At 44.1% G+C, this 27,763-nt stretch overlaps 1 protein-coding gene across 18 annotated transcripts in view; it reads right to left on the bottom strand.

The window, feature by feature from the left end:
* The window catches only part of KIAA1217 (KIAA1217 ortholog), a 773,854-nt gene that overhangs the window by 157,747 nt on the left and 588,344 nt on the right, over positions 1-27,763 (bottom strand). For 17 of the 18 annotated variants that reach the window (XM_060006227.2, XM_060006228.2, XM_060006229.2 and 14 more), the window contains one exon: positions 12,735-12,933. In XM_060006227.2, coding sequence (XP_059862210.1) covers positions 12,735-12,933 — 199 coding nt within the window. The other variant, XM_060006230.1, reaches the window with a different exon arrangement.

The raw sequence follows: 27,763 nt of genomic DNA, 5'->3' as shown, positions 1-27,763 counted from the left end.
TGCCTGAAATAGAAGAAGCTGCCACAAATCTCAGTTTCCAGATGTCAGCAGGCAGCTCTCTGGAGGCCACGTTTAGCATGAGGGCACCATGGATGGAATTTTACTTGGGTATATGACACAAAGCTGGCTTGCATCTTAATATTATTTTTAGCAGTCCATAGAATCATCTTTAAAAAGCAGGTGCAAAAAATGTGTGCGAACTCTTATAGAATTAGATGCATGTAAAGGATTATGTTTTAAAGTCAGCTTTTAAAAAACAAACTAACTTGGCAAGAAACCCTTAAGGGTGCAATGAATTTTGCACTTACCAGAAAAAATAGCAAGGCACAGTCAACAGATTTTAGGTAGAGTTTTTGAGGCAAAGGAAAACAACAGCAACTGGTAAATGAAATTTTTTCCCCCAAAAGTAGTTCAATGTCTCATCTCTTGTTCCAACCAAACTGTAGCGGAGTATATCAGACTACATCATCTCAATCCAGATACTTTCAACCTCATCCCTGGAGAGAGTACAGAGTAACAGTTGGTATTATTAGGAATTTGGAATTCCGGGAGAGATTTCTTCTTCAACTCTCTTTTTCCTTTCAAGCCTTCAGCCATGACATGCTTCTCAAATATTCCTCTCTATCTGAAGTTACCCACCCTGATGAGATGATTAATTGCCAAGGGCCAACCACCTGGGGGCCAGGTGAATTATCAAGACGGTATGAACTCTTTCCATGTATCAGATTAGATCGCTAGAAACCTACAGAGTCCAAAAGACATAACCTTTAAAAAGATGGTTTCATACTATGTCCTTGGATTTTGAAGTTTTAGACAAAGAAGCTTTCCATAAAACAACTGTTAAATATAACTGTCTATTGCATAATATGATGTCAACAGCATTAAGATACAGGGGTTCTTGGACTATAATGTTCTAAATGGGCTGCTATAAACCTCTTCTTTTTTTTTTTTTTGCGGTACGCGGGCCTCTCTCTGTTGGGGCCTCTCCCGTTGCGGAGCACAGGCTCCGGACGCGCAGGCTCAGCGGCCATGGCTCACGGGCCCAGCCGCCCCGTGGCACGTGGGATCCTCCCGGACCGGGGCACGAACCCGTGTCCCCTGCATTAAACCTCTTCTTAAATCATGAAATTCATGGAGCTCATTACACGTTAATCCTTTCGTCTTCTGTTTTTGTCTCGATTGCAATTACAGCAATTATTCTTATCCTAATTTTCCTGGCACACATATGATGCCCAACTGCTACTTGTATTAATTCTTGTTTTAATGGTTCTTATATACCATTACTGTTTTACGCCAAATCAAATCTATTTTGGATGTAGAGAAGTATATTTATACCTTACACAGATAAAACTTGCCTTGCTTTCTTCTGTTGTCTTATGAAACTCGATGAAGAGTTCTTTTTTGAATAAGGGTATTTTAACATCAGAAAAAAAAGCATAAACATTATCTAGGTCTCTGGGTTTGAATGGGGTTTCATGGCTGTGACAGAGAGAGAGAAATATTTCACACTGGCTTATAGGCAGACTGATTTTCTGAAATAGCTTAGGAAACCGAAGTCACCTTTCCAGCTATTTAGCCCTATAGCTCCACCTGCAGTTTAGACATGTTTGCTGTTAAGTTTACAAAAAGGTGACCTGTGGTCCAGGTTTAGCAACACCCCGGTTGTAAAGGAGGGAACAGACACAGTACACCCCAAGTCTTCTGCAAGTCTTTTCACTGGTACTCAGCCAACAGACGGCAGACCCTGTAAATTAATGGTGCCTTGGGGAGGGCTCCGACCCTTAGATTCCACCAAACCTTCTATTCACCTTCATTGATGCTTTCCCTACCTGCACCCTGCCTGCAAAGCAATCCTTGAGATGTCGGTAAAGGGCACGGAACTCTGTAGGTTCCGCATTAACTACATCATTTCCTCAAAGTCTGAGTAATCTGTTCTAAAGTTTCAACCCAGGAATGTTAATAGCAAGGGATTTCGAAAGACATCTGACTAACTTTATTTTTTAAAGTAAGTACAAACAAATCATGACTCTACACAATCTTTTGCAAGAACATTCTTTCATATGGGTGAATTTAAGAGCCAAGTGGGTAAACTTGGATGAGTTCTCCCTTCTTTCAGAAAACCTCATATATGAAAATCCAAGCTTGTAAAGGAAAATTGGGGGGTGATTACTTCTATCACAAAAACATGTTTTGCTATACCAGAGGAATTCTTGAAATATTCCTTTCAGTGGTTAATTCTTTGTCCCAAATCCATTTTTTCTCCCTTGGCTTAAAGATTGATTCACTTTTTTAAAAAATTACCTTTCAGCACATTCATGATATCAAGTGCAAAAAACCTAAGAGACAATCTTTTTGACTCACCCGATATAGCCAAATAGAAGTACTCGAGGACTGCTGTTATCGAAAGGAAATTTCTTCATAACTTCTCTCTTTCCTTATTCTCCAACGCCCCTTGGTCTACTTAATGTTTTTTACTGTGTGGGTGTTAGCAGTTCAGCATAGCTCATTTGCCAAATGAAATCTTTTATGAAAGTACAACATTTAGAGTAGAGAAAACTCCACAAAACTCCAGAGCTCTGAGGAACACAGTTGGGAAACCACACCTCCAGGCCATTCTCCAGTTCACTGCCAAGTCTCTGAAAGTCATCAGTCTGGATCTACCACTACTTGCCATATTTTCTAGAACATGAAGAAGGGGCAGGCACTACAACTTCCACAAAAACAGCAAATCAGACCCCACGTATCTGTCAGAGTTCAGTTGCAGAGAACTGAACCAACTCCAGCTTTAAGCAAACAAACAAACAAACAAAAAAAACCCAGACAGATTTATTAAATGGCTTGTGGAATCACTGAGCTGAATGTTCACTGGAGAACTGGGACGTTGCAGAACCCGTTTGATGGGGAGGAAGCTTCCGGTCCACGGTCACAGCCCTGGACCACTGTGACTCCACTTTGGAAGTCAGGAAGCAGCTGGTCCTGCTGAAAACCAGACCACACCCGTGCCCTCAGAAGGAGAAAAATGGATGCCTGGTACCCTGACTTTCAACCCTATCCAGCGAGTGACTGCCTAGAGACCTCTCAGCAAACGATGCTAAAGAAAACCCAAAGCCTCCACAGATGCCTTGGTCCCTACTTCCAGAACCCAGCGCATCTTCTATTCCAGAATGGGTCTGCCTTCCAGGCTCCAAAGTAAAGGGAGGCACGCCAGAAGGAGACTGGAGTGGACCACGCCGGCCGGTCACCAAATCCTCCCACCCTGTCCACTGAGTTCCCAAGCTAGAGACGATCCTCTGACCTTTTCTTTGATTGCACTTTAAAAAGGTCAGGAATGTGCCCCAAAGCTACTGACCTGCAATCATACTCTCTTCTGTAAATTTTAGTTTTTATACTATTACATGTCAATCACTACTGGCACTTAGGAAAACAAATTCCAGAAGTGCTTCACTTACTCTATAGAGCAATACATATCTTTCCATTTGTCTGAAACTCATTTCTTTTTTAAACTATCCTACGGATACCTCTTCACTCTCAATCTAATATGAGGCTCACAGTCTTTGCCTATAAACCTTCTTGGTTTTGCGCTTTACAGACGGACGTTTCCTCCATCTTTTTCTCTAACCTCCTACCCACTCTTCTGCACAGGAGGGGCGATTGTGACAACAGAGAACCTTCTGTTCCTTAAATACCCCCACTAGCAAATGGTCACCATCACTGTAACCACCTTGAAATAAAAGAACAGCCACGGAGAAGGGACACACGTTGGGCAAGTTCTCCCTCAATTAGTCTAAAATCCTCCCGAGCCTTTTAAAATCATTCTTGCTTGTTGGGTCTGAGTGTTTAACAGGTAATTTGTTACAGACATGGCAGCACCTCTGGCTGCTGGGCTGGTAAGGGAGGTGCCTTTTCCAAAGCTAACCATTCAGGATACGGTCAACCAAGGCATGTGGCTGCAGGGAGAAGGAAGTTGCTGTTCTTGTTTTCACATGAGTTTTATTTTCAAATTCCTGAGGGTACACAGAAGGGTGGGAACATCTTGTGGCTACCCTTTCCCCCGAGGCCGACCACGAAGAAGCCAGACAGCAGCCCCTGCCCGTGGTTGCATTCCAGACAGACATTTATAAGACAGCAATGATTAAAAGGAAACGACTCCATCATTAAGACCCAGACCTAATATCAGCGGGACAATTCTTCACGGAAATTATTTCTAAAACTCAAATCTACTGCAAAACTGATTTTACTTTCTTTTGTAGACTTCCTTTCTCCTAATGGTCTCTCTTTTCACTGAAGAGAGAGAGGTAAGCAGAAATGGCATAAATTCCACTGAGAAGAATTTCATTTGGTCTCTGGATGGGTGGAGGGCATGGGAACCCCATCACTCTGTACAAGTGAAGATTGAGAGGTGATAGGTTTTTGGAACCCGGTCACGTTATAAATCAGAGCTGCTGATCAAATTCTTTCTTTACCTTTCTGCTTTGTCAGTCTCCAAGAGTGACTAGTTGGTCCTCAGCATCAGAAAAGATTTCTGGGTTTTGCTGTCATTTGGTCCTGCCTGAAGTGCCAGAATGAGAAGCTCACATCTTGCATCCAGGACAGCAACGGAGAAAGAATATTGCATAGACACCAGCAATGTCTAACTTCTCTGTCCTAAACAGCAGCTTAGGGCTAAACCTTCTCTCTCTTGCATGGCTTCTAAAAGCCTCTGTGCAATGCACCAAGCCCAGCCTCCCCCGGCTCCTCGCTTTCTACTATGCCAAAGTAGTAGAAAGGAGGGATTATCCAAGTGGAAAAATGATTAAGCTGGCAGGTTTATCTCCAGGCACAGGCTGCCTAGAGTGAGAGCAAGGTTGCATCCCCTCCAGGGAGCAGGAGTGGTTGGAGGATTGGTCCAGACGTGACTCCCAGAGCTGGGGAACGGCTCCAGTGACACACTGCGTATGTGCAGAAGTGAAGCCTGGGAGCTGGGCTTTCCCAACTCTGCCTCTTCTGGGCTCTGTGGCTGGAGGTCACCCCATGAGATGTGAAGTCCCTGGGGTGACACACAGGCAGCTACTGGGGTGAGGAGAGTGAGGTACTCTCCTCGGGTGCAAAATTGAAGGCTCCTCCCCACCGAACTCAATAATCAAGATAAAATAATATTTTAATGAGACAATTTTAAAAATCAAAATTAATGCAATAACCCATGATGAACCAACTATGACCATTTTAACTAAACACAAGATCAACAGGACTTGGGAGGGAGATCCTAAAATTCTGTGGATTAAGACAAAAGAAAAGAGGGCAGACAGCAGAAGCAAGAAGAATTACAATTCTGCAGCCTATGGAATGAAAACCACATTCACAGAAAGATACACAAAATGAAAAGGCAGAGGACTAGGTACCAGATGTAGGAACAAGATAAAACCCCAGAAAAACAACTAAATGAAGTGGAGATAGGCAACCTTCCAGAAAAAAATTCAGAATAATGATAGTGAACATGATCCAGGACCTTGGCAAAAGGATGGAGGCAAAGATCAAGAAGACACAAGAAATGTTTAACAAACACCTAGAAGAATTGAAGAACAAACAAACAGAGAAGAACAATACAATAACTGAAGGGAAGAATGCACTAGAAGGAATCAGTAGCAGAATAACTGAGGGAGAAGAATGGATAAGTGATCTGGAAGACAGAATGGTGGAATTCACTGCCGCAGAACAGAATAAAGAAAGAAGAGTGAAAAGAAATGAAGACAGCCTAGGAGACCCCTGGGACAACATTAAACACACCAAGATTTGCATTATAGGGGTCCCAGAAGGAGAAGAGGGCTAGAAGGGACCTGAGAAAATGTTTGAAGAGATTATAGTCAAAAACTTCCCTAACATGGGAAAGGAAATAGCCACCCAAGTCCAGGAAGCGCAGAGTCCCAGGCAGGATAAACCCAAGGAGAAACATGCTGAGACACATAGTAATCAAACTGACAAAAATTAAAGACAAAGAAAAATTATTAACAGCAACAAGGGAAAAATGACAAATCACATACAAGGGAACTCCCATACGGTTAACAGCTGATTTCTCAGCAGAAACTCTACAAGCCAGAAGGGAGTGGCATGATATATTTAAAGTGATGAAAGGGAAGAACCTACAACCAAGATTACTCTACCTGGCAAGGATCTCATTCAGATTCAATGGAGAAATCAAAAGCTTCACAGATGAGCAAAAGCTAAGAGAATTTAGCACCACCAAACCAGTTCTACAACAAATACTAAAGGAACTTTTCTATGCAGGAAACACAAGAGAAGCAAAGGACTTACAATAACAAACCCAAAACAATTAAGAAAATGGTAATAGAAATATACATATTGATAACTACCTTAAATGTAAATAGATTAAATGCTCCAACCAAAAGACACAGGCTCACTGAATGGATACAAAAATAAGACCCATATATATGCTGTCTACAAGAGACTCACTTCAGACCTAGGGACACATACAGACTGAAAGTGAGGGGATGGAAAAAGATATTCCATGCAAATGAAAATCAAAAGAAAGCTCGAGTAGCTATACTCATACCAGATAAAAAGACTTTAAAATAAAGAATGTTACAGGAGACAAGGAAGGACACTACATAATGATCAAGGGATCAATCCAAGAAGAAGATAAAACAATTATAAATATATATGCACCCAACATAGGAGCACCTCAATACATAAGACAAATGCTAACAGCTATAAAAGAGGAAATCGACAGTAACACAATAATAGTGGGGGACTTTATATCAGTACAATCGTACCTCAAGAAACAAGAAAAATCTCAAATAAACGATCTAACCTTACACCTAAAGGAACTAGAGAATGAATAACAAACAAACAAAAAACCCAGTTAGTAGAAGAAACGAAATCATAAAGATCAGAGCAGAAATAAGCAAAATAGAAACAAAGAAAATAATAGCAAAGATCAATAAAACTAAAAGCTGGTTCTTTGAGAAGATAAACAAAATTGATAAACCTTTAGCCAGACTCCTCAAGAAAAAGAGAGGACTCAAATCAGTAAAATTAGAAATGAAAAAGGAGAAGTTACAATGGACACTGCAGAAATACAAAGCATCATAAGAGACTACTACAATTAACTCTGTGCCAATAAAATGGACAACTTGGAAGAAATGGAAAAATTCTTAGAAAGGAATAACCTTCCAAGACTGAACCAGGAGGAATAGAAAATATGAACAGACCAGTCACAAATAATGAAATTGATACTGTGATTAAAAATCTTCCAACAAACAAAAGTCCAGGATCAGATGGCTTCACAGGTGAATTCTATCAAACATTTAGAGAAGAGCTAACACCCATCCTTCTCAAACTCTTCCAAAAAATTGCAAAGGAATGGGGCTTCTCTGGTGGCGCAGTGGTTGAGAGTCCGCCTGCTGATGCAGGGGACACGGGTTCGTGCCCCGGTCCGGGAAGATCCCACATGTCGTGGAGCGGCTGGGCCTGTGAGCCATAGACACTGAGCCTGCGCGTCCGGAGCCTGTGCTCCGCAACGGGAGAGGCCACAACAGTGAGAGGCCCGCGTACCGCAAAAAAAAAAAAAAAAAAAAAAAGGGAAAAATATTGCAGAGGAATGAACACTCCCAAACTCATTCTACGAGGCCACCATCACCCTGATACCAAAACCAGGCGAAGCTACTACAAAAAGAGAAAATTCAATATCACCGATGAATATAGATGCAAAAATCCTCAAAAAATACTAGCAAACAGAATCCAACAACACATGAAAAGGATCATACACCATGATTAAGTGGGATTTATCCCAGGGATGCAAGGATTCTTCAATATACGCAAATCAATGAATGTGATACACCATACTAACAAACTGAAGAATAAAAACCATATGATCATCTCAATAGAAGCAGAAAAAGCTTCTGAATTTTGTCAAATTATGATAAAAACTCTTGATAACTCTTGATAAAAATTTTCCAGGAAGTGGGCATAGAGGGAACCTACCTCAATATAATAAAGGCCATATATGACAAACCCATAGCCAACATCATTCTCAATGGTTAAAAACCGAAAGCATTTCCTCTAAGATCATGAACAACACAAGGATGTCCACTCTCGCCACTATTATTAAACATAGTTTTGGAAGTCCTAGCCATGGCAATCAGAGAAGAAAGAGAAATAAAAGGAATCCAAATCGGAAAAGAAGAAGTAAAGCTGTCACTGTTTGCAGATGACATGATATTATATATAGAGAATCCTAAAGATGCCAGCAGAAAACTACTAGAGCTAATCAATGAATTTGGTAAAGTTGCAGGATACAAAATTAATGCACAGAAATCTCTTGCATTCCTATACACTAACAATGAAAGATCAGAAAGAGAAATTAAGGAACAATCCCATTCACCATTGAAACAAAAAGAATAAAATGCTTAGTAATAAACCTACCTAAGGAGGTAAAAGACCTGTACTCAGAAAATTATAAGACACTGAGGAAAGAAATCAAAGATGACACAAACAGATGGAGAGATATACCATGTTCTTGGATTGGAAGAATCAATATTATGAAAATGACTCTACTACCCAAAGCAATCTACAGATTCAGTACAATCCCTATCAAATTACCAATGGCATTTTTTACAGAACTAGAGCAAAAAATCTTAAAATCTGTATGGAAACACAAAAGATCCTGAATAGCCAAAGCAATCTTGAGAGAAAAAAAGAGAGCTGGGGTTTCCCTGGTGGCGCAGTGGTTGGGAGTCCACCTGCCGATGCAGGGGACACGGGTTCGTGCCCCGGTCTGGGAAGATCCCACATGCTGCGGAGCGGCTGGGCTCATGAGCCATGGCCGCTGAGCCTGCACGTCCAGAGCCTGTGCTCCGCAACGGGAGAGGCCACAAGAGTGAGAGGCCCGCGTACCGCAAAAAAAAAAAAAAAAAAAAAAAACAACGGAGCTGGAGGAATCAGACTCCCTGACTTCAGACTATACTACAAAGCTACAGTAATTAAGACAATATGGTACTGGCACAAAAACAGAAATACAGATCAATGGAACAGGATAGAAAGCCCAGATAAACCCATGCACCTATGGTCAACTAATCTGTGACAAAGGAGGCAAGGATATACAATGGAGAAAAGACAGTCTCTTCAATAAGTGGTTCTGGGAAAACTACACGGACAGCTACATGTAAAAGAATGAAATTAGAACACTCCCTAATACCACATACAAAAATAAACTCAAAATGGATTAAAGACCTAAATGTAAGACCAGACACTATAAAACTCTTAGAGGAAAACAGAGGAAGAACACTCTTTGACATATATCACAGCAAGATCTTTTTTGACCCACCTCCTAGAGTAATGAAAGTAAAAATAAACAAATGGGTCCTAATGAAACTTAAAAGCTTTTGCACAGCAAACAAACTATAAACAAGATGAAAAGACAACCCTCAGAATGGGAGAAAATATTTGCAAATGAATCAACAGACAAAGGATTAATCTCCAAAATATTTAAACAGCTCATGCAGCTCGATATTAAAAAAACAAACCCAGTCAAAAATTGGGCAGAAGACCTAAATAAACATTTCTCCAAAGAAGACATACAGATGGCCAAGAGGCACATGAAAAGCTGTTCAACATCACTAATCATTAGAGAAATGCAAATCAAAACTACAATGAGGTATCACCTCACACCAGTTAGAATGGGCATCATCAGAAATTCTACAAACAAATGCTGGAGAGGGTGTGGAGAAAAGGGAACCCTCTTGCACTGTTGGTGGGAATGTAAAGTGATATAGCCATTATGGAGAACAGTATGGAGGTCCCTTAAAAAACTAAAAAAAGAACTACCATGTGATCCAGCAATCCCACTACTGGGCATATACCCTGAGAAAACCATAATTCAAAAGGACACATGGACCCCAATGTTCACTGCAGCTCTATTTACAATAGCCAGGTCATGGAAGCAACCTAAATGCCCATTGACAGGCGAATGGATAAAGAAGATGTGGTACATATATACAATGGAATATTACTCAGCCATAAAAAGGAACGAAATCGGGTCATTTGTAGAGACGTGGATGGACCTAGAGACTGTCATACAGAGTGAACTGAGTCAGAAATAGAAAAACAAATATCGTACATTAACGCATGTATGTGGAATCTAGAAAAATGGTACAGATGAAATGGTTTTCAAGGCAGAAATAGAGACACAGATGTAGAGAACAAACATATGGACACTAAGGGGGGAAAGTGGTGGGGCGGGGGGGTGGGGAGTGATGGTGGTGGGATGAATTGGGAGATTGGGATTGACATATATACACTAATATGTATAAAATAGATAACTAATAAGAAACAGCTGTATAAAAAAATTAAAATTTAAATAAAAGATAAAATGACATTGTACAGATCCCAAAGGAAACGCTGGCTTTCCAGGTGGCACGAAGAGTGGATCTGCAGGAGGTCCCAGCTCAGCCTCCATCTGCAGCCTCTGAGGCCTGGGGTCCTGGCTGCGCTTCGCCACCAAGATGCTGGGGGATCCCGCTGCTCCCGGTCCGGGGCTCTCTGGGGAGCCTGCTCTTTCCAGGAGCCCACGTCTGTGCATTAAATACAGCCAGGCACATGGGAATTTTCCCGAACACAAGGCTAGCAAGGCCCCTGGCAGGAGATTGTGTTTAGACTCCCCCTGACTCACACTTTCCTGTTTATTTCCCATCCCCGCTCAACTGAATTATGCTGTGAAAGCCAGGTGCGGCCGCAAGGACATTCGCAAATTGGCCACAGAGCGGCGGTGAAGGGCAGCACCAAGCCGCCGGCCCAGGGGCAGCCTCATTTTCTGACCCCAGGGCTCCCCTCGCTGGGGCACACTTCTCATTCCTCTCCTCTCCCTGTGTTCCTTTGTTTCTATCCACGAGTCGTGGAAATCACTGGCCAAAAACATTCTCCTGGAGCTGGAAGAATAAGTACCTCCTGTGCGTTTTGAATCTGCTGTGACTCGCCAGAACTTCACAGCAAGGCGTGCTCAGCGTAAAGCAGCGTTTCGCCAAAGTGCAGCCACCCCATGAGAAAACAGCAGCCACGCTCAGCAGTTCCTAGGGCAAGGCTGCCATCAGCTCCTGCAACCCCTGCACCCAGAGACCTGCTTCCTGAAGGCAGCCGGTATCTACCTGCATTGCCAACTACCCTTGGCTGTGGGGCAAATTCCTGCCTGCAAGACAGAGGGTCCATTATTCCACAGGCTCGCTGTCCCCCAGGTATGGGGAAGCGCACAGGCGTTTGTTTTTATCTTTCATTCTACTTTGCAAAGCACAGGCTATCTTTACAGAGACCTGAACCTCATTCATTTCCTGCAAGGCACAGAGGAGAAATTCCACTCCTGGCAGGCTCCTGTGCCCCTGCCTCAAGCATGAGTGGGGTTAAGAGAACACTAAGCTCTGTAGTCCTGATGGAAAGCCCCAGCCTGTGTCATCTTGACACTGCTCCAGCCCTGTGTGCTCCCTGAGTGCACCACACCCCTGCAAGTCCCATGCCTTCACTGGTAAGTGGAGTTAATAGGAACTGCAGGGGCTTCCCACTTCTGCCATTTAATTAACTATGCAACCTCAAAGAACAAAAACCAGATTTTCTGGGCCTTTCATCTTTCATTTGTAAAATGACGACCCTGGATTATTAAACTAAGATGAAGTATACAAAGTCTAACGTTAAAAATTGATATGAGTAATACAAGTAAATAACAGGGTTTTTTGTTTGTTTGTTTGTTTTTGTTTTTGTTCAGAAGAGCTAGGACCATGTCTGAACCCAATCTGCTCTGGTTATCATCTGCAACGGAGGAAATAAAATCAGTATACCTCCCCACATCCCTCTCTTTTCTTCTTCAAGCAAGGCATCTGCTCAGTTATAGGAGGCAGAATTCAGCTGTCTTCTGCAGAGGCCAGACCCTGAAGCCTTCTGTGGGTTGACCCTGTTTCTGTCCCCTGTTTTTCCTGACCACAAACGTCTGAAAAACACAGGTACTGACTCAGAACCTTGAGATGGCAGGTTAAGCATATGAAACACCAGCACAATTTGCAAAAAGGTCTGAATCTTTATGGCCTGTACCTTTTGTTAAGGGGCTAGGAGGAAGAAAAAAGGCACAGCAAGATAGAAAGTGAATATCCAATATGAAACAGCGAATGATAAGTGAAGGCGGAAGGAGAGGATCCTGCTTTTCCTAAAAGCTTATTGAAAGACAAGCCTATGCCAAACTCTTGCCAAACCCCTCCACCCTTTCATGTGGTGGTAGAGGAAACAGCCCTGTGTTTCTGGCTTTCCTTACCAGTCACGGTGGTGTTGGCCACCTTGTACCTCTTCTTCCTGCAGCCATTCATATCTTCCCCTGGACTGCCAGACAGTGGAGTGGGGCTCACACCCCATCCGCCCACAATTCTGAAACCGTGGAGGAGGTTCCCTAAGAAATGAGGCTCATTCTGTAATCCGGCCCTTGCTATTCCTTATACCAGGAATACCCACAGGCACTGCTAGTCTCTTGCTTGAGTGACTAACCCCAGCCCGTTCTGAATGTGCCCAGCCCCAAAGACCGGTCGGACTTGCTGCTTCTTCAGCAGGTAACTCCTCAAGGCTTGATGTTACATCAACAGAGTTTCTGAGTAGTTTGTGTGTTTACAAATCAAGATCAAATTAACATCCAGATGCAGGGGTATGTGTCCAGAAGTATAAACATACACACATGCAGTAATAAACGTTAGAATCTGCCTTTCGAAGCTTACCCAGAGATCTTTCCTTCGTCTGGTTGGCCGACCTCACCACCGGAAGGCTCGCTCGAGTCCGGCTGCCTCTGGAGAAAGGACTTGGAGCTTCTCCCTCAGACATGGCTTCCAGAGACTCTCCAGACGCCTCTGATAAACGCTCTGCCGGGTCACCCACGTTGGGAGGCTGAGGACTGTGAGACAGTTTGGGGCTTCTTGTCTGCAAAAGGCATTTGAAAGAAAGTGGAAAAGAGCCTATTATTAATTATGCTGAAAATATTTTTAATGCCATCAAGGTCTACGAATCTGGAAAAACAACATGGCAACGAGAAAAAGTCCATCGGAAGGACTAGATACAAAAATAAAGACAGAGTGGTTCAAAGTAGCAGTTGTGAACGTTAGTGAGAGAAAAGAGTCCCTGAGTATTCCATTAAGATTTTTATCACTGGACATCTACTGTGCCTATGCCGTTTCAAGCAAGGCATGGAGGACAAGCCGCATCACAGGAAAGAACGATGGCAAGTCAATTCCTTTGGCCAGACAAATTCTAGTGGTTGTTACGATCACAGCAGAGGGGACTGTGCACGTTTTTATCACCTAACACGGATGACGCACCCGCACCAGAGTAAACTGAACACACCCAGTTCTTTAAACTCTTCTATTAAGACTGTTTCCAAAATCAGTAAAATATGATTGTGAGGGAGATATTTCTATCACAGTTGATTTTTTTCTTTTGAGGCAGAAATCCCATAATTTGGATTATGTCTAGTTTGGGTTATTACTTACCTCGCCAATCAACAGACGGTATCTATAATAACTTAAACACACATAATACAAAATTTAATTTCTCTCTTGGTTATCTATACTGTAATGGCAAGGGACTGAATGTGTAAAACACTCATAATCTATGTTGGTCAATAACATTCCTTGAACATATACTGAGCACTGCGGGCGATTCAGAGACAGACAGACGTCATGTTGCCTGATGTGAATGAGTTTCAAAACTAATTGGTGAAATGAATGAAGGACAACAAATAACACAAGATAATGTGAAGTAAGTTTAAACCAAGAACTGTGTGGTACGTCCATTCATCCTTTCAACAGACACCTGTTGAGTGCCTACTGTGTTCCAGGCACCTGCTAGGTACACGCTAGCACATGCTAGGTACTGGGAACAGAACGACAGACAAAAGAGACATGATCCTGCCCTCATGGTGCTTACAGTCGAGTCAGGGGACAGACACTGAAGACATTGACAGTGTGTAACCCAGGCTGGGGAGGGGGTGTATGTGGGTGGAAAGTTGGAAAAGCAAGTAAACTGTGACCTCAAGGACGTGCGAAGTTGGGAGGGGGGGAAAGCCAGCGGGTGGGGTGAAAAGTAAAAGGCATTCCAGGTGGAAGGGAGAGCATGTGCAAAGTCCCCGAGGCAGAAAGAAGTGGCAAGTACTGGAGACAGGGTGGGACTGGAGAGCAGAAGAGCCCAGATCTCATGGAGCCTTAGTGTCAAGGGGAGAATTTTCAATGTGACTCTAAGATACCAGAATGCCACTGAGGTATTCGAGGCAGGGAGAAGGGGGAGGTGGCCAGGATCAGACACATTTTTCATAAGATCATTTGGGCTATTGTGTGGAGGCTGGAGATTATACGTGTAGAAGGTCAAAGAAAGGGAGTCAGTGAAACTGGGGGGCTTAGGATGAATGAATGCACGATCTCAGCTTTCCCCCTCCCAAAGCCTGCCCTGCTTTCATTACAATTCCAGGCAAACTGATCTGAATTAATCAGCAGGTGAGTTTTCTCTTACTAAGATGCCGAAGGTGCTGACGGGCTGGTCGTGGGACACAGGCAGTCCCCAGGAGCCAGGTTTTTTTTGGGGGGGGGTTTGCATTCCTTAACGTCCTCTTAAGTCTTCCTAAGGATGCATTTTGAAGTTAAAAACACCAAAGCACTTAACTGTCAAGGTAGGACCAGCTTTGTGGGTGTACAAGCGACCCAGCATTTAAAAGTGCTCTGGGCTTGGTTTCATGCTCTGCTGTGGCCGTCTTGAAACGCTTAATAATTTTTTGGAACAAGATACACTAAGAATTATATATAGCCGGTCCTGCCGCAAGGCTTCAGTTACAGAACTCTTTCAGGGATGCCCCAGGTGTGCCTGATGTTCTAGGGGAGCCCTTTGAGGATGCGATGGTCAGTTCCTTTCCCTTTTCTTGCTAAAAGTACCAGGAGACCCCTCTTGGCAGGCGCACTACTGTATTATCTAGACACCCACCCCTGCTACACCTCTTAGGACATTTCCACAGAAGGAAACAGGAGTAAGGTCAGAACATAGCCCCCTGTACCCCCTTCATCGAGGTGGCCAGCCTCGGTGTTCCACAGGAAACTCTCCGCTCAGATGACATGCCCACATCATAGCCAGAAAGGACACCCATGAACAGTTAACTTGTCTCTTTGCTTTGGGTTAATGTTTCTGTGCAAGGCCCCGAAGTGGTTTATTTTTCATAAAGTCGGCTTGTATTACAAAGATTGGGATCTGGCTTTGGCACTCTTTAAGAGTATCGCTAGACTTAAAAAAAAAAAAAAAAACCAACCCTAAATCACTGCCCAGCTCACCAAGAGTTATGTAAATTCATATGGTCTTCAGTGAGGTAGATAGCTGGTTACTATTCTCAGCAGAATATCAAACTCAAATGTCCTCATCCCTGACTTAAAAAAAAAAAAGAAAGAAAATACATTCAGCTTAGCAAAGTAGCCAAGAAATAATATTACTTGAAGCAACATGGCTACAATGACAACCTCTGGTGTTTGGTCATCTTTGCAGCCCATGGAAGACACAATGCATTTGATGAGTTGTCATTTTCCATTGCAAAAGGCAATAATCCTTGAAGAAAATCAAAATCAAATTTCTGTTTCTTGTTCAGGGTCATCGTGGTTGGAGTAAGTATGTATAAAAATAAAGATATAAGGGCTCAATCCTTTTTTATTTTTTTAAAGCTTCCTAAACACAGCTATTCAGTTCCAAATATAAACGCCTGCTCTCGTTATTATGTCATTCACTTTCTCATTGCAAACTATTACTGCATATTAGCAATCTTCTCACACCGTGCTCTCCCCTCAGATGCCAGCTCGATGCTGAGACATCATTTAGGGAAGAGAAAAGACAATGAAAATTGCTGACACTGGTGTCAGATACCCTATGATTTGACATATTAAAAAAAAAAAAAGTCAAAAAGCATTTGAAACAGGGACTTGGTACTCAGCCGGGTGCGAGTCTCGGGAGGTTAAAAGTGCTGTGTGGTTCTTAAGCTCATAACGCATTTAAGGTATATTTTGGGGCCAAGGATAATATACGTGTAACAGTTGGACAAGAGGCACTAAGAGATGTGTCACTGTGACAGCACAGGGCAGAACGGGGTTTGAGGGATAAGTGCTGGCATTAAAGGATGGGTTGGGAGAGGACGGAGAGCAGAAGTGAGAGGTGCTAGGGATGGTCTGAGCGAAGTCACCCACTGAGGTTCTCAGGTCTGTGTGCACTCGGGGGCACATGGGAGGAGGGAGTGGGACAGCTGGCGGCCTCTAAAGGAGTTGTCCCCCCTGTGCACACTCTGAGGTCCTTCTCTGCTCTCTCAAAGGAGCTAACACATGCACCGTCCAGAAGCAGCTGAGTACCAAGTCGTCTTTTCGTACAGGCAACCCCCTCTCCAGTAACAGTGAATACATGACAAAGTTCCCCTTTTGTTATTTGACTTGACACTTACCCATCTTCGAAAGGGTTCTGGCCCTCAAACAATGCCCCCCTCTCTGCGGAACTCCTCCCTGCCCATATGGATAAGTTCCTGATGTCCAATGTCCCACATCCAGGGTAAATACAGATTGTAGCATCCTTGGACCGTTCTGCTTTGCACCTGTTGTCCCAGTGTAAATATTAGTAGTAACTCCCTTCCACTCTCAAAGGTATCCTGGTTTGAGTGATGCAGTGTATGGTCACCCACTCCCAGCCCAGTCGCAGCTGACTGGACCGAGCAGTAGCCACCTGATCCTGGCTGGACCAATCACATGCTCTTCCTGGAAATGGAGCCCTGGGACAATGAAGCTCTTTAGTCTGTATCCACTGAGAACTTAAAATGTGAGGTCATTTAAAGCTGTGGCTGACACGCACAAGGGAATGTGAAACAGAGAGAGAAGAGTACAGAGAAAGGATGAAGCAGATCTGTATAGAAAAAGGGAGACAAGAGACCCCCATGACTCCAATGGAGACCCTAAAAGACAGAACAGCTCTCTGGGCCCCTCGGCATGCCAGCTCCTGAGTCCAGTACACTGTGAGGTCTTTCCAAATTATTCCTTCCAACTAATTCCATTCTTATACTTAAACCAGTTTGAGGTGACTCTGTGTCTTCCAAGCAAACCATCACAGACAAAGACCAATTCTAACAGCTCCCCTGCCTGCGCAGCTATGAGGCTGACAGGTTTATAACATTGGTAATAACTGTGGAGAAAGTTAAACTCTCTGGAGCATTTGTTCTCATTTTGTATTTCACAAATTAAACATTCTTTTAAAAATTATGGGGGAGGGCACAACGCAGGGTTACTAGGATTTTATTTTGCAAAGTAAGGGGCATCCAAACATGCCCTCTCGCTTGAAATTTTCCCTCTGTACGGCACCATGTTGCCACGAGAAAGGAAAGATATTTTAATACCAAAAAAATGGGAGGCAGGATACTCACACAATTCAGATTTGGCTCAAGAAAAAAGTCTTTCTGTTGGGAGTTACTGTTCTCATTCTGGCTCAGGAGAAGCCTTTTCTTGGTCATGCATCATCTCTAGCATGGTGTTTGGAGCCCCTGCCCCAAGCTTCTGGGAGGAGAGCTGCCCCTAACTGGGAAGACTCAGGAAGCAGAGAATGGTGGAAACGCTCCCTGAGCCACCTGGGCAGGACTCCAGGGCCTGGAAAGCTGGATTTCAGCACTTCACGGACACCCATGACCACCTCCCTCTGTTTCCATCACAACCTTCTAGATGTTTCCCTAAATCATCAGGTGATCCCAAACCTACCACTCAAACAGGAAGTCCTCTGGGGTCATGCAGGAAGGGGCAGTCTGTGTAACCAGGCCACCTGAACCCCACTGATCCTTTCTTGTCTTTACTTCTTCAAAAAGGGCTTTCAATCACCAAGGGATGCTGGGGTAGGAGGCTTCAGGCAGATCCCTCCTCTGCATCACCCGTAACAAGAGCAGACCGGTTCTCTAGGAAGACTGTCTTCCTAGTGAAGGGGCGTGGGGAGAGAGAAAGGAACTCACAAATTCAGTGCCTGCTGCACTGTGATTGACTGTGTGGTCATCTCATTGAAGCCTCACTGCCACTTCATAATACTGGCTACACTGAGGAGACAAATCGTGGAAGCAACTTACCCAAAAATTCTAGCTAGTGGAGGAACTGGGACCAAGTCTGCAGGATTCCAGAGCTGACAGGGGTAAAGTCATTTAACCAGGAGTCTGTCGGCCAGCTTGCACCAAAATTGGGCAACGTACAATCTCACTAAGTCATAGTTTCCTCTTCTGTAAGACCAGAGGTTGACTGGTTGGTAGCTAGTCCTTTCAGGACTAAAATTTCATCACTCTAAGATACACACCACAAAGAAGAAGAAAAATCATGTCACCCAGAAAACTTCAGCTTACTGAGATTCCTTCAAATGGTTTTCCCCAAATGATTTCCCCTATTGCATCTGCTCTACAGAAATATGTAGCTAGCTAGCACCAAGATCCAGGTTCCTGCATTTATGTCCTCAAGCGCACGCAACACAGTTGCAGAGCATTAATTTTTAAAAGGCTGCCATACATGCATTTTAAGGTCATGAACAAATATTGGCTGAAGTGTTCACCATGAGGAGTATGCTCTGCTAGGAGATCAAATTGTTCTTATTATATGCAGTGTTGTATTTGGGGACTAAAAGCAAAGAGAAAAGAAAATTAGGGCTGGAGGCATTGATGATGTTTCGTCATTCCCATTTTTCAGACCCTGTAAACTCTAATTTGAAATGCCAAGGTCCAGAAAATAAAGCCTGCACATGTACCTTTAGGTAAGATGCTAACTGTTGGCAACAGTGGGGTGTCTGATTAGCCAGGGCACACACTTCGCGTCAGATTATGTGCTATTTTAAAAAGAAAACCCAAAGTTGCCTTACTGGAATTTTACTTCATTTTAATGAATGCCCAATTTCCACAGAGAGTTCAGAAATAGAGTAAAGCTTCCCACATGCAAATGCAAATGTATTCAGAATGACTCATTATCCTAATACTCACTAATTGACAAGGTTAATTTAATCATGACATTCAGACACTTTCACCCCATTTCTTGCGCTTGGGAAGCTTTCAACTCAAAATCCAGTCAAAATTGTGACGTCAACTGAAGAGATTTTTCTAGGTGTTATGTACTCTTATGAAAGATAAAAGGAGCAAAATATTTGAAGTTCACGAACACTGGAAGATCCCCAGACGTTAGTCTTCTTTCCCATCCCTGCTTTGCGCTCCTCTAACCTCAGGAGAACGGACAAATCGCCGCTGTGGAAGGTTTAAGCTTTGAAATGTGCTCAGAGTCCTTTTTAGAACCACAGCGCAGTGCTTCCGCTCCCTTCTCCAGCCCTCCTTGTTTCCAAAGTCTACGGCCTCTGCTGGGTTTGGGTCTGGGGATGTGAAGACCAAGAGCTCCCATAGGGGCTTCCCCTTACATAAACCCGTCCAGGTGGCCGCAGCAGCTGAGGACCTGCCATTCTCAGGTGCATGCAGGGACCCACACCCTGGGGTGCTTCTAAAGCAGCGGGACCGGGTCTCCCCACAGCTCTTTGGCTACTTCTCACAACTTCCGTGGCCGATGGCCACAGTGATGAAACCTGAGCCAACATCTCCTCGGGGCCGGTCTTAGCCTGATGGCCGATCTGGGGAACAGACCGAGGACATCCCGGTTCTAGAGCATGACAGATCGATGTGAGAACTGGAACACAAGTGTAGGAGAGAACTGTACTTAGTTTTGTAACAAATGTGTAATTTTGGGGGGGGCCTGGTGCTAATGACTCAGAGGACAAGAAATCAGCTTTTGTTTTCAATAGAAAACTTGGGTGCAAGCACAAAAGGGTCCTGCTGGTAACGCGCGCGCGCACACACACACACACACACACACACACACACACGATACAGTGTTGAATGTGTACCTGGGTGCTTCTTGGGAGTAGTTTGTGGACGCGTGCCAGGTTCACCGGTAACCAGGTATTTCTGGGTCTTGACACAAGAAGGACATACATGCACACACACCTCCCATTCTAATACCAACTTCCAACTGTGCATATCTGAGATTCTCATAAAGACGGACTTAGGTTTAGCCCTGCAAATCAGTATTTCCCTTCCCCAGCTTGGACAAAGGGGATACATTTTTCTCTAGGATTTATTTCGATGAATTATCCTTGATAAACTCAGTTTATACCCTGTTTCTTCAAGGGTAATATTTCAACCCCTTCCTCCCTCTTTCCCCCAAAAGGGTACCCAGACATTTTTCATGATTTTCACCTGTGAAAACAGAAAAGATGTTTGGTCTGGACTCAAATCAGACGATTCAGCAGTTGAGCAAAGTACAGCTGTGTCTTTTGCTTCCCCATTTTTCCTTCACTGTGCCTATTAGTTCATTAACAGATCAGAAAGATGAAAAGGCCGTGAGGCTGGGGAGTCAGCTCCCCTCGCCTCCCCGGCCAGAGCCGGCCACAGGCATCCCTGCGGCGAGGCAGGCGCTGCACAGAGCCAAGCGAGACGAGCAGGATCCCTCTGCCGACGCGCTCTCACCATGCGAAGCCCCCTCCCACAGATGCCAAGAGACGCATGACAAGGACACCTCTGTTCAGACAAGGATGCTTCCTCGTTATTTCAAGAAGCATCGCATGACACAGACACTCTCTCGAGGTATCTGTGCGTCAGATGACTCTTCTGAGGTATCATCAACTTATCTTGTCCTCACGGCTGTCAGCAACAAACGTGATGGGACATCTACCCCCATCCCCAAGTTCCTGGGGAAACGGCCAAGCCTCTGTGTTCCAAGGTCTTCCTGGGTGCAAGGGCTGTGATCAGTGTCTCAGTGCTACAGAGGTCACCCCAAAGACTCCCTCCCTAGATTGGGCTCAGGGGGTAAAGGCGTTTGGAAGATGAGTCTGGGGTTGCCCACCCCCGGCCCCCCCAGTGTGAGAGGAGAAAGGTTGCTAATTGGGCAGGAAGAGGGGTGCTGAGTGACTTTGCAGGGCCGGGAAGAGGATGCTGGCTTTGTTGTTGGTGGTGGTGATGGTGAGGATGTTCTTCAGACTCTGGAGGCCTGGATTCCATTCACAAGGAGTGGCCCCGGGTGGAGGAGGTGTGTGTGGTGTGCTCAGAGCGGCTGAAGGGCTTAGCCTGGCAGACAGCCCCGTGAGCCCACCTGCAAACAGACCACTGGGAGGCCATCTGCTGAGTCCCAGGAGACCCAGGAACCTTACCCGGTTCTATCAGACTAGATGCCATCCCTGGGATTTCTTTATGACCCCGAGTGACGAGAATACATTTCTCAATAACTGCTGAAGCCAAGCCAGATTAATTTGATATACAAACATGGAGAAGAGTGTTACTTACTATAGTTGAGGGTCAGGGAACAAATCTGTACATGTTACATCTTTAATAGAATACATAAATCTAGAAACTTAGAAGGCTGGTTAACAAGTCACAATGGAGCCACACTATGGAACACTATGCAGTCATAATCAAGGTGCTTTTAAGAACTTTTTTTTCATAATCTAAGAAATGGAAGGAATATACCCAAATACTAGCCTTGGTTTCTTTTACACAGTAGTATTATGAGTAATATACCTTCGTCTTTATTTCTCCAAAACGAGGATAATATTGCTTTTGCAAATCAGAGATTTACTGCGTAAGCATGATCTTTTTAAAGAGTGAATCAGGGGAAGGGAAGACCTTCTCGCAAAACATTTAGAATCCAGAAGGATTCTTGTCTATGGTGACCTGAAGATACCCATGCCCACCTGGGCCTCTCATGTGTTACTTCCCACAATTAGATTCCAGGTAGAAGGTTTGTCCTCACAGATGGCCCCTGAATTGAGGACACTAATTCATGGGGAAAACACGGGAACAAAGACACATTTCCATGTTCATGCCATGCAAAAATTTGCAGGAATCCGAAACTGCGTAGACTTCCACTTTCAAGAAAGAAATGATTAAGAAAGAAGAGCCCAAAGCCATCAATGCAATTTTTTGGACATGCAGATCACGCACTTCACCTTTTAAGGAGACAGACTCTCCCATCCAGAGCTCTGACACCCTGACAGTAACTGCATTTTAAGGCTTTTACAATTTGACTCCAGGTAAATTTGGAACTTCAGCGATTTTCTACCATCTCCTGGATATTTTCTACTTTTCAACCCCTTCATAATGTGTAGATGATGCGATTCTTCTTCTTTTTTCCTTTAAGAGGTTTAGCTGTGCCTGGAGAAGAGGCCAAAGTGGGTTGACCCACAGGTAAGGTGTGGCCTCTCCCACCTCCAGGATGTCTGGATGTCAACCTGCCACCCGCCTGCCTGGTGGTCTACCTGGGATGTGACACAGACTCGCTTCTGATATAACACCTTGAATCAGCTGCTCTCTGACTTCCCTTCAAAGACAGAAAGAGACAAATCCTATTTAAAGATGATGAGGTCCTGGCTCGCCATCATCTCTCTTCAGCATCCTTCCATCAAGTTAGAAACTTACACCATCAGCAAGTTCCAAAACTGGATCTCATTAACTCAGCCCCCCCACCCCCTTCAGACGCACGTTCCTACAATTATTATTTAGTGTTGTGCTTCATCTTGAAGGAGTTGATGTAAAATGAAAGGCCAGATGAAGAATACTGCTGTTTTCCTGTTGATCCTGTCTGTTACGTTGACGGATGTCCCTTTTCTGAAGGCATGAGCAAACAATGTTTCTTTTAGAATTTAAAACAAAGAAAATAATTCTGCCTTGTGAAGGAGTCATAAGTATTGCTTTGTCCTATAATGAGAAGTATATCAAATATATATAAAATACCGCATGTATCAGAAAAGTCGAAGCTAAATTTAATGTTCAAGCTAATCAGAGTTGGCCATATTCATAACTTGGTCTCCTCCTCTTATGCGGTTTTCCCTTTCGATTTTTAGTTTAGCCACCTGAAGGCAGATGTCTCTTTATTGTGAGCTGCCTTAAGTCAATCAATCCGTTTCTTTCTCTTTCCTTTTACTCGTGAACTAAGACGGTGTGCATTATAAACAAACAGACAGTTTCCAAGGCTTTGGCTCCTACCGTCCGCATTGGGAGGGGCTTGAGCAATGTAGCAGGTGCCTTTGCAACTCAGAGTGCCTGGAATGCACTTAAAAGGCTTCGGGATAATAGGTGTCCACGTGAGGATGTGTTATTACAGAGATGAAAGGAAAGGGGCCTGCTTGCAGGCTTTGAAATTTCAAGTGAAATACAACCAGCATCACACTTAGTGCTAAGTATGCCCCTTAGAAGGCCTCCTCAAAAGCCATCATTCAGCTCATCTCTGCAGCCCAGACTTCAGTTTGGAGAGGATGTGGGACGCCAGGCCCAGGGGTGATGCCCCTAGAGCTTAACTACACTGTTGTGAAACCAGAGAGGTTTCCCCGATAGCAGAGGCCCCCCTTCCTCAGCCTGTCCTGGGAGATTTGAGGATGTGCATCCTCACAGTGAAGAAGGAGCTGGCCTTCAGTGTCAGCGGGGATACTGTGGTGCCCGAGGTCACCAAGCTTCAGTGCTTGAGGCCAGACCCTATCCGGACATCTTGGGAGTAGAAGCTGCTGCTGGTTTTCAAACTCTCGTTTCTAAACACACACAGCCCATTACCACCACCAACTGCCCTCCCAATTTCCCTGCATTGATTTTCAAATGAGAAAAACCTTGTGAAAATTCCGACGAGCTTTTCAGGTCAAAGGTTCTTTTTCCCTCTAGTTCTGCTATAAGAAAGAATACCAGAGTCTGGAGAGATGGAAAGAGAACAAGATTTAGAATGAGAGGACTTTAATCTTTTTATCACGCTGTTCTTGCAGAACACAGGCTCCAATCCTCCCATGCACTGGCAGTGCGACCCCATAGGGAAGCTCTTTGAACCTTAGTTCTCACTTTTATTAAAAAAAAGATCTGGGCTTCCCTGGTGGCGCAGTGGTTGAGAGTCCGCCTGCCGATGCAGGGGACATGGGTTCGTGCCCCGGTCTGGGAGGATCCCACATGCCGTGGAGCGGCTGGACCCATGGGCTGTGGCCGCTGAGCCCGCGCATCCGGAGCCTGTGCTCCGCAACGGGAGAGGCTGCAACAGTGAGAGGCCCGCGTACCGCAAAAAAAAAAAAAAAAAAAAAAAAATCTGAGTATCTGCTTGATATGATTGTGGTGAGGAGTCACTAAGGAAAAAATGCACAGGAATTTGTCAACAATAAATGATGGGAAGCATTCAGCTGCTCTAGGTAGTACATTCTCGTAGGGATGGTTCTACATGGCTTGGCTCCCTGCTGTGCTCGGAAGGTCCCATGGTTTGTGGGGTCCTGTGTGAGAGGAGAGGATACACCCAACCTCTTACTGCCACCACCTTGCCTGAAGTCGGTAAATGATTACTTCCAACTTCAAAATAGAGATTGTGACCTCCTTAGAGGCTCTGGGAGTCACTCTTTATCAAAGAGAAGAAAAAATCTTCAATTTCCCACCTTAACTTTCATTCCACTCCTTCTCCAAAAAACACCATTGTCACTGTAACTTGTGTTTAAAACCTTAAAAAAAAAAAGCTCTTGAAAAATTCTCACATATTCCATTATTTGCTGATATGTCAAAAAATAGAAGTTAGCAATGAGAATTTGTTTCAGGCTTTAAGAAAAAAAGAACAGTGAGAGGGACCCCAAATTCTGTAGAAAACCCTACATCACAATGTCAAGTCTCTGTTCTGAAAGTAGAAAGGAGTAGCTAATGGCAGCATGTAAAGTTGTGGGGAAGAGCTCTCCATGCTTCCTTTTCTGCATTTCTATTTGGTGCACAATATGTGCGCAAGGAAATCATAAAGACAGCTCTATTTTGCATGGATTACTGAGCTGTGAAAACAATGAAGAACTCGTGGAAAAAATGAACGGTAAACACCTCATCAGAACTGAGCTGGTGTAGAGTAGGACCATGGGTCTCTGTCGTATGTGTCCCCCAACTTTTCCTTCTATGTCTATTCGTTTGGGCAGGAACTTTCTAATTTGAGCTTGTGACTTTAGACAAGATCAAAGAGAATGATTATAAGAAAAGGAAGGTGAAGAGGTCATTGAAGACTGACCGAATGGCCAGGAAGTCACAGATGCACTAAAGCCAGACCGCCGGATGCTTCCTGAGCACAGTGTGTTTTGGGCCTCACAGTAAAGACCAAATGGTTCTCATCTGGGCAAGCTCCGGACACAATAAAGAAACAGGCCACGTCTGGGGGACAAAAAGGATATGGGTGGCCATGTGCCAATGGGTCAGTTGGTAGACGTATCCAATGCCAAGCCAGGTGTCCAAGTACTGGACACTCTCCACCCCCTTCCAGGTGTAACATTCTAAACTGACCTATTATGAAATAGGGGACATTGAGGGTTATGGGGAAATAAATAATATATTGAAACTGACTCTGGGGCCTGACTGCCTGGAGTCCCAACTCTAACTTACCTGTTATGTGGCCCTGGGCAAGGTATTGAACTTCCCTGTGCCTCAGTTTCTTCATTTATAAAATGGGGACCATAGGATGCCTACCCCATGGGGCTGGCGTGAGAGGTTAACGCTTGTAAAGCACTTGGAACAGTGCTTGGTGCCTAGTAAACTTTATATAAATATGTCTGTTCCTATCATGTTTATTATTAAGATGTATGCCAGTGAAATGGTCTGGACCCCATACTGGGTGTTTGGGAGCCAAGCGAAAGAAGAGTCCCAGAGCTCTGAGGCTGTTAGAAGGATAGGTTTCTGTTTCAGCTCCAGAACCTTTCTGCCTTGAGAAAGCTGCTGGGGCCAGAGCCCCACTTTTCAGAGGACTGTGCAGAGATCTCTGAATTGCCGTCGCGTTACTGCCGATCCCACAACGCCAACTGTGGAAAAGTTGATGACAGATTTCGAAGCAAGCATGCGATTAGTGTTCATTTTTAATATTCACTCTCAAGATTTTAAAAAAAATGCACAAGTTTGGGAATGCTGCAAGCATTTGGCTCGGAGAGGTTTAAACCCAGGCTCAGGGTAGACGGGGACAGGAACAGGCTGACACTGATTAGAATGCCACACGCAGCTGAGTGAAAAGGCATGCGGCGAGGTAAGACTCAATGCAGAGAAGAAAAGGTAAAGTACTAACTCGCTGAGATGATTCAATTTTCATCAAGTACCTTTGAATGTCAAGTTCTGCCTGAAGAGAGATCAGCATGTGCTGCAAAGCCTGTGTATCAGGAGAAAAAGAGAGAAAAAAAAATAGAAAAGAAAAAGGGTGAAAACACGAACAGAAAAAGAACAGTTGACCCAAAGGAATCATCTATTTGTTCATGATGACAGTGCAGCACCGTGAAGCCCTCTCCCCTGACAAAGAAAGACAGAAAGGTGGTAGTCCCATCCTTAGGATTTAGAGAGATATGGTGAAAGCCAGCCCTGACCAGCAGTGAGTTTTCCCCGACATGTCTCACAGCGGGGCCCTTCTAAATTCACCTGGTCATTTGAGAATATGTCACACTGGCTTGTTGTCCTTGAGGGTGTCTCAAGGTTGCAGGCGGGTGACCAGAGCCAGAATGAAATACCTTCCTCAGTCAGAATGCAGTCTGGTGGTGAGCCCCAGCCTGCCATCTTGACTGGCACTGGCCACTGGGCCACTGGCCACTGGGCTGCTCTGTGAAGACAAGAGTGCAGGACTTTATGTGCCTGGGCTGCGCCACACCAGATGACAAGACTTCTTCACGAGAAGATCCCAGGTGAATACTTACGGGAACAGCAGATCAGAATTATAGTTCAGGGAACAAATTCTGACACCTGAACCTGGCTGACCCTGGAGGATGTCTTCCACTTACTATGCTTACTGTACCAGTATTTAAACATTTCAATTCTTATTGATCCACTGACTTTCGGATAACTTAATTTTTAAAAAAAACCATGATGGAAAGATGGTTTTGTGTTTTAAAAAATGAAAACTTCATAATCCTCATGCAAGAAGAATGACTTACTCTTGCATCCAAAATCAGCCATGAGAAGGAAAGGCAGGGTCTCAAAGAGATATCTCTACCACCACGTTCATGGTGGCATTATTTACAATAGCCAAAAGGTGGAAGCGGCCCAAATGCCCATCAACAGATGAACGGATAAACAAAATGTGGTCTATACATACTGAAAGGCATTCAGCCTTAAAGAGGAATTCTGTTACATGCTACCACATTGATTAAACTTTAGAACATAATACAAAGTGGAAGAAGCCGGTCACAAAAAGACACATACTGCATGAGTTCACTTACGTGAGGTACGTACAGTAGTCAATTCGTAGAAATAGAAAGCAGGACGGTGGTCAGCAGGGGCTGGGGAAGGGGGATTGGGGAAGAGCTGTTCAATGCATGCAGAGTTTCAATTTAGCAAAACGAAAAGAGTTCTGGAGGTTGGCAGCACAACGACGTGAACGTACTTAACGCTACTGAACTGTACACTTAAAAATGGTTAAGGTGCTAAATTGTAAGTCATGTATACTTTTCCACAATTCAAAAGAAAAAGGTAAAAAAGAGAAAAAAATCAGCCAATGAGGTGTCACGGTTTGGCAGCTCACTTCATAAGTTACGGCGTGTGCATACAGATATATCCACCTGGATAACCAGCACACACAGAGCCCCTAAATACCATCATAACTGGATTATACAATAGCCATGATTCATACACCATGACAGACTTAGATATAGATATGTACTATGCGTGTATTTCCTTTACTTCTGAATAATTCTGTATTATTTAGAACCTAGTCTCACACATATCAGACGCAAATCTCCACAAGAA

Source organism: Delphinus delphis, chromosome 2 (genome assembly GCF_949987515.2).
Source record: "Delphinus delphis chromosome 2, mDelDel1.2, whole genome shotgun sequence".
Taxonomy (NCBI): Eukaryota; Metazoa; Chordata; class Mammalia; order Artiodactyla; family Delphinidae; genus Delphinus; species Delphinus delphis.
Note: the sequence above shows the minus strand (reverse complement) of the source record. Positions and strands in the feature narration are given on the sequence as shown.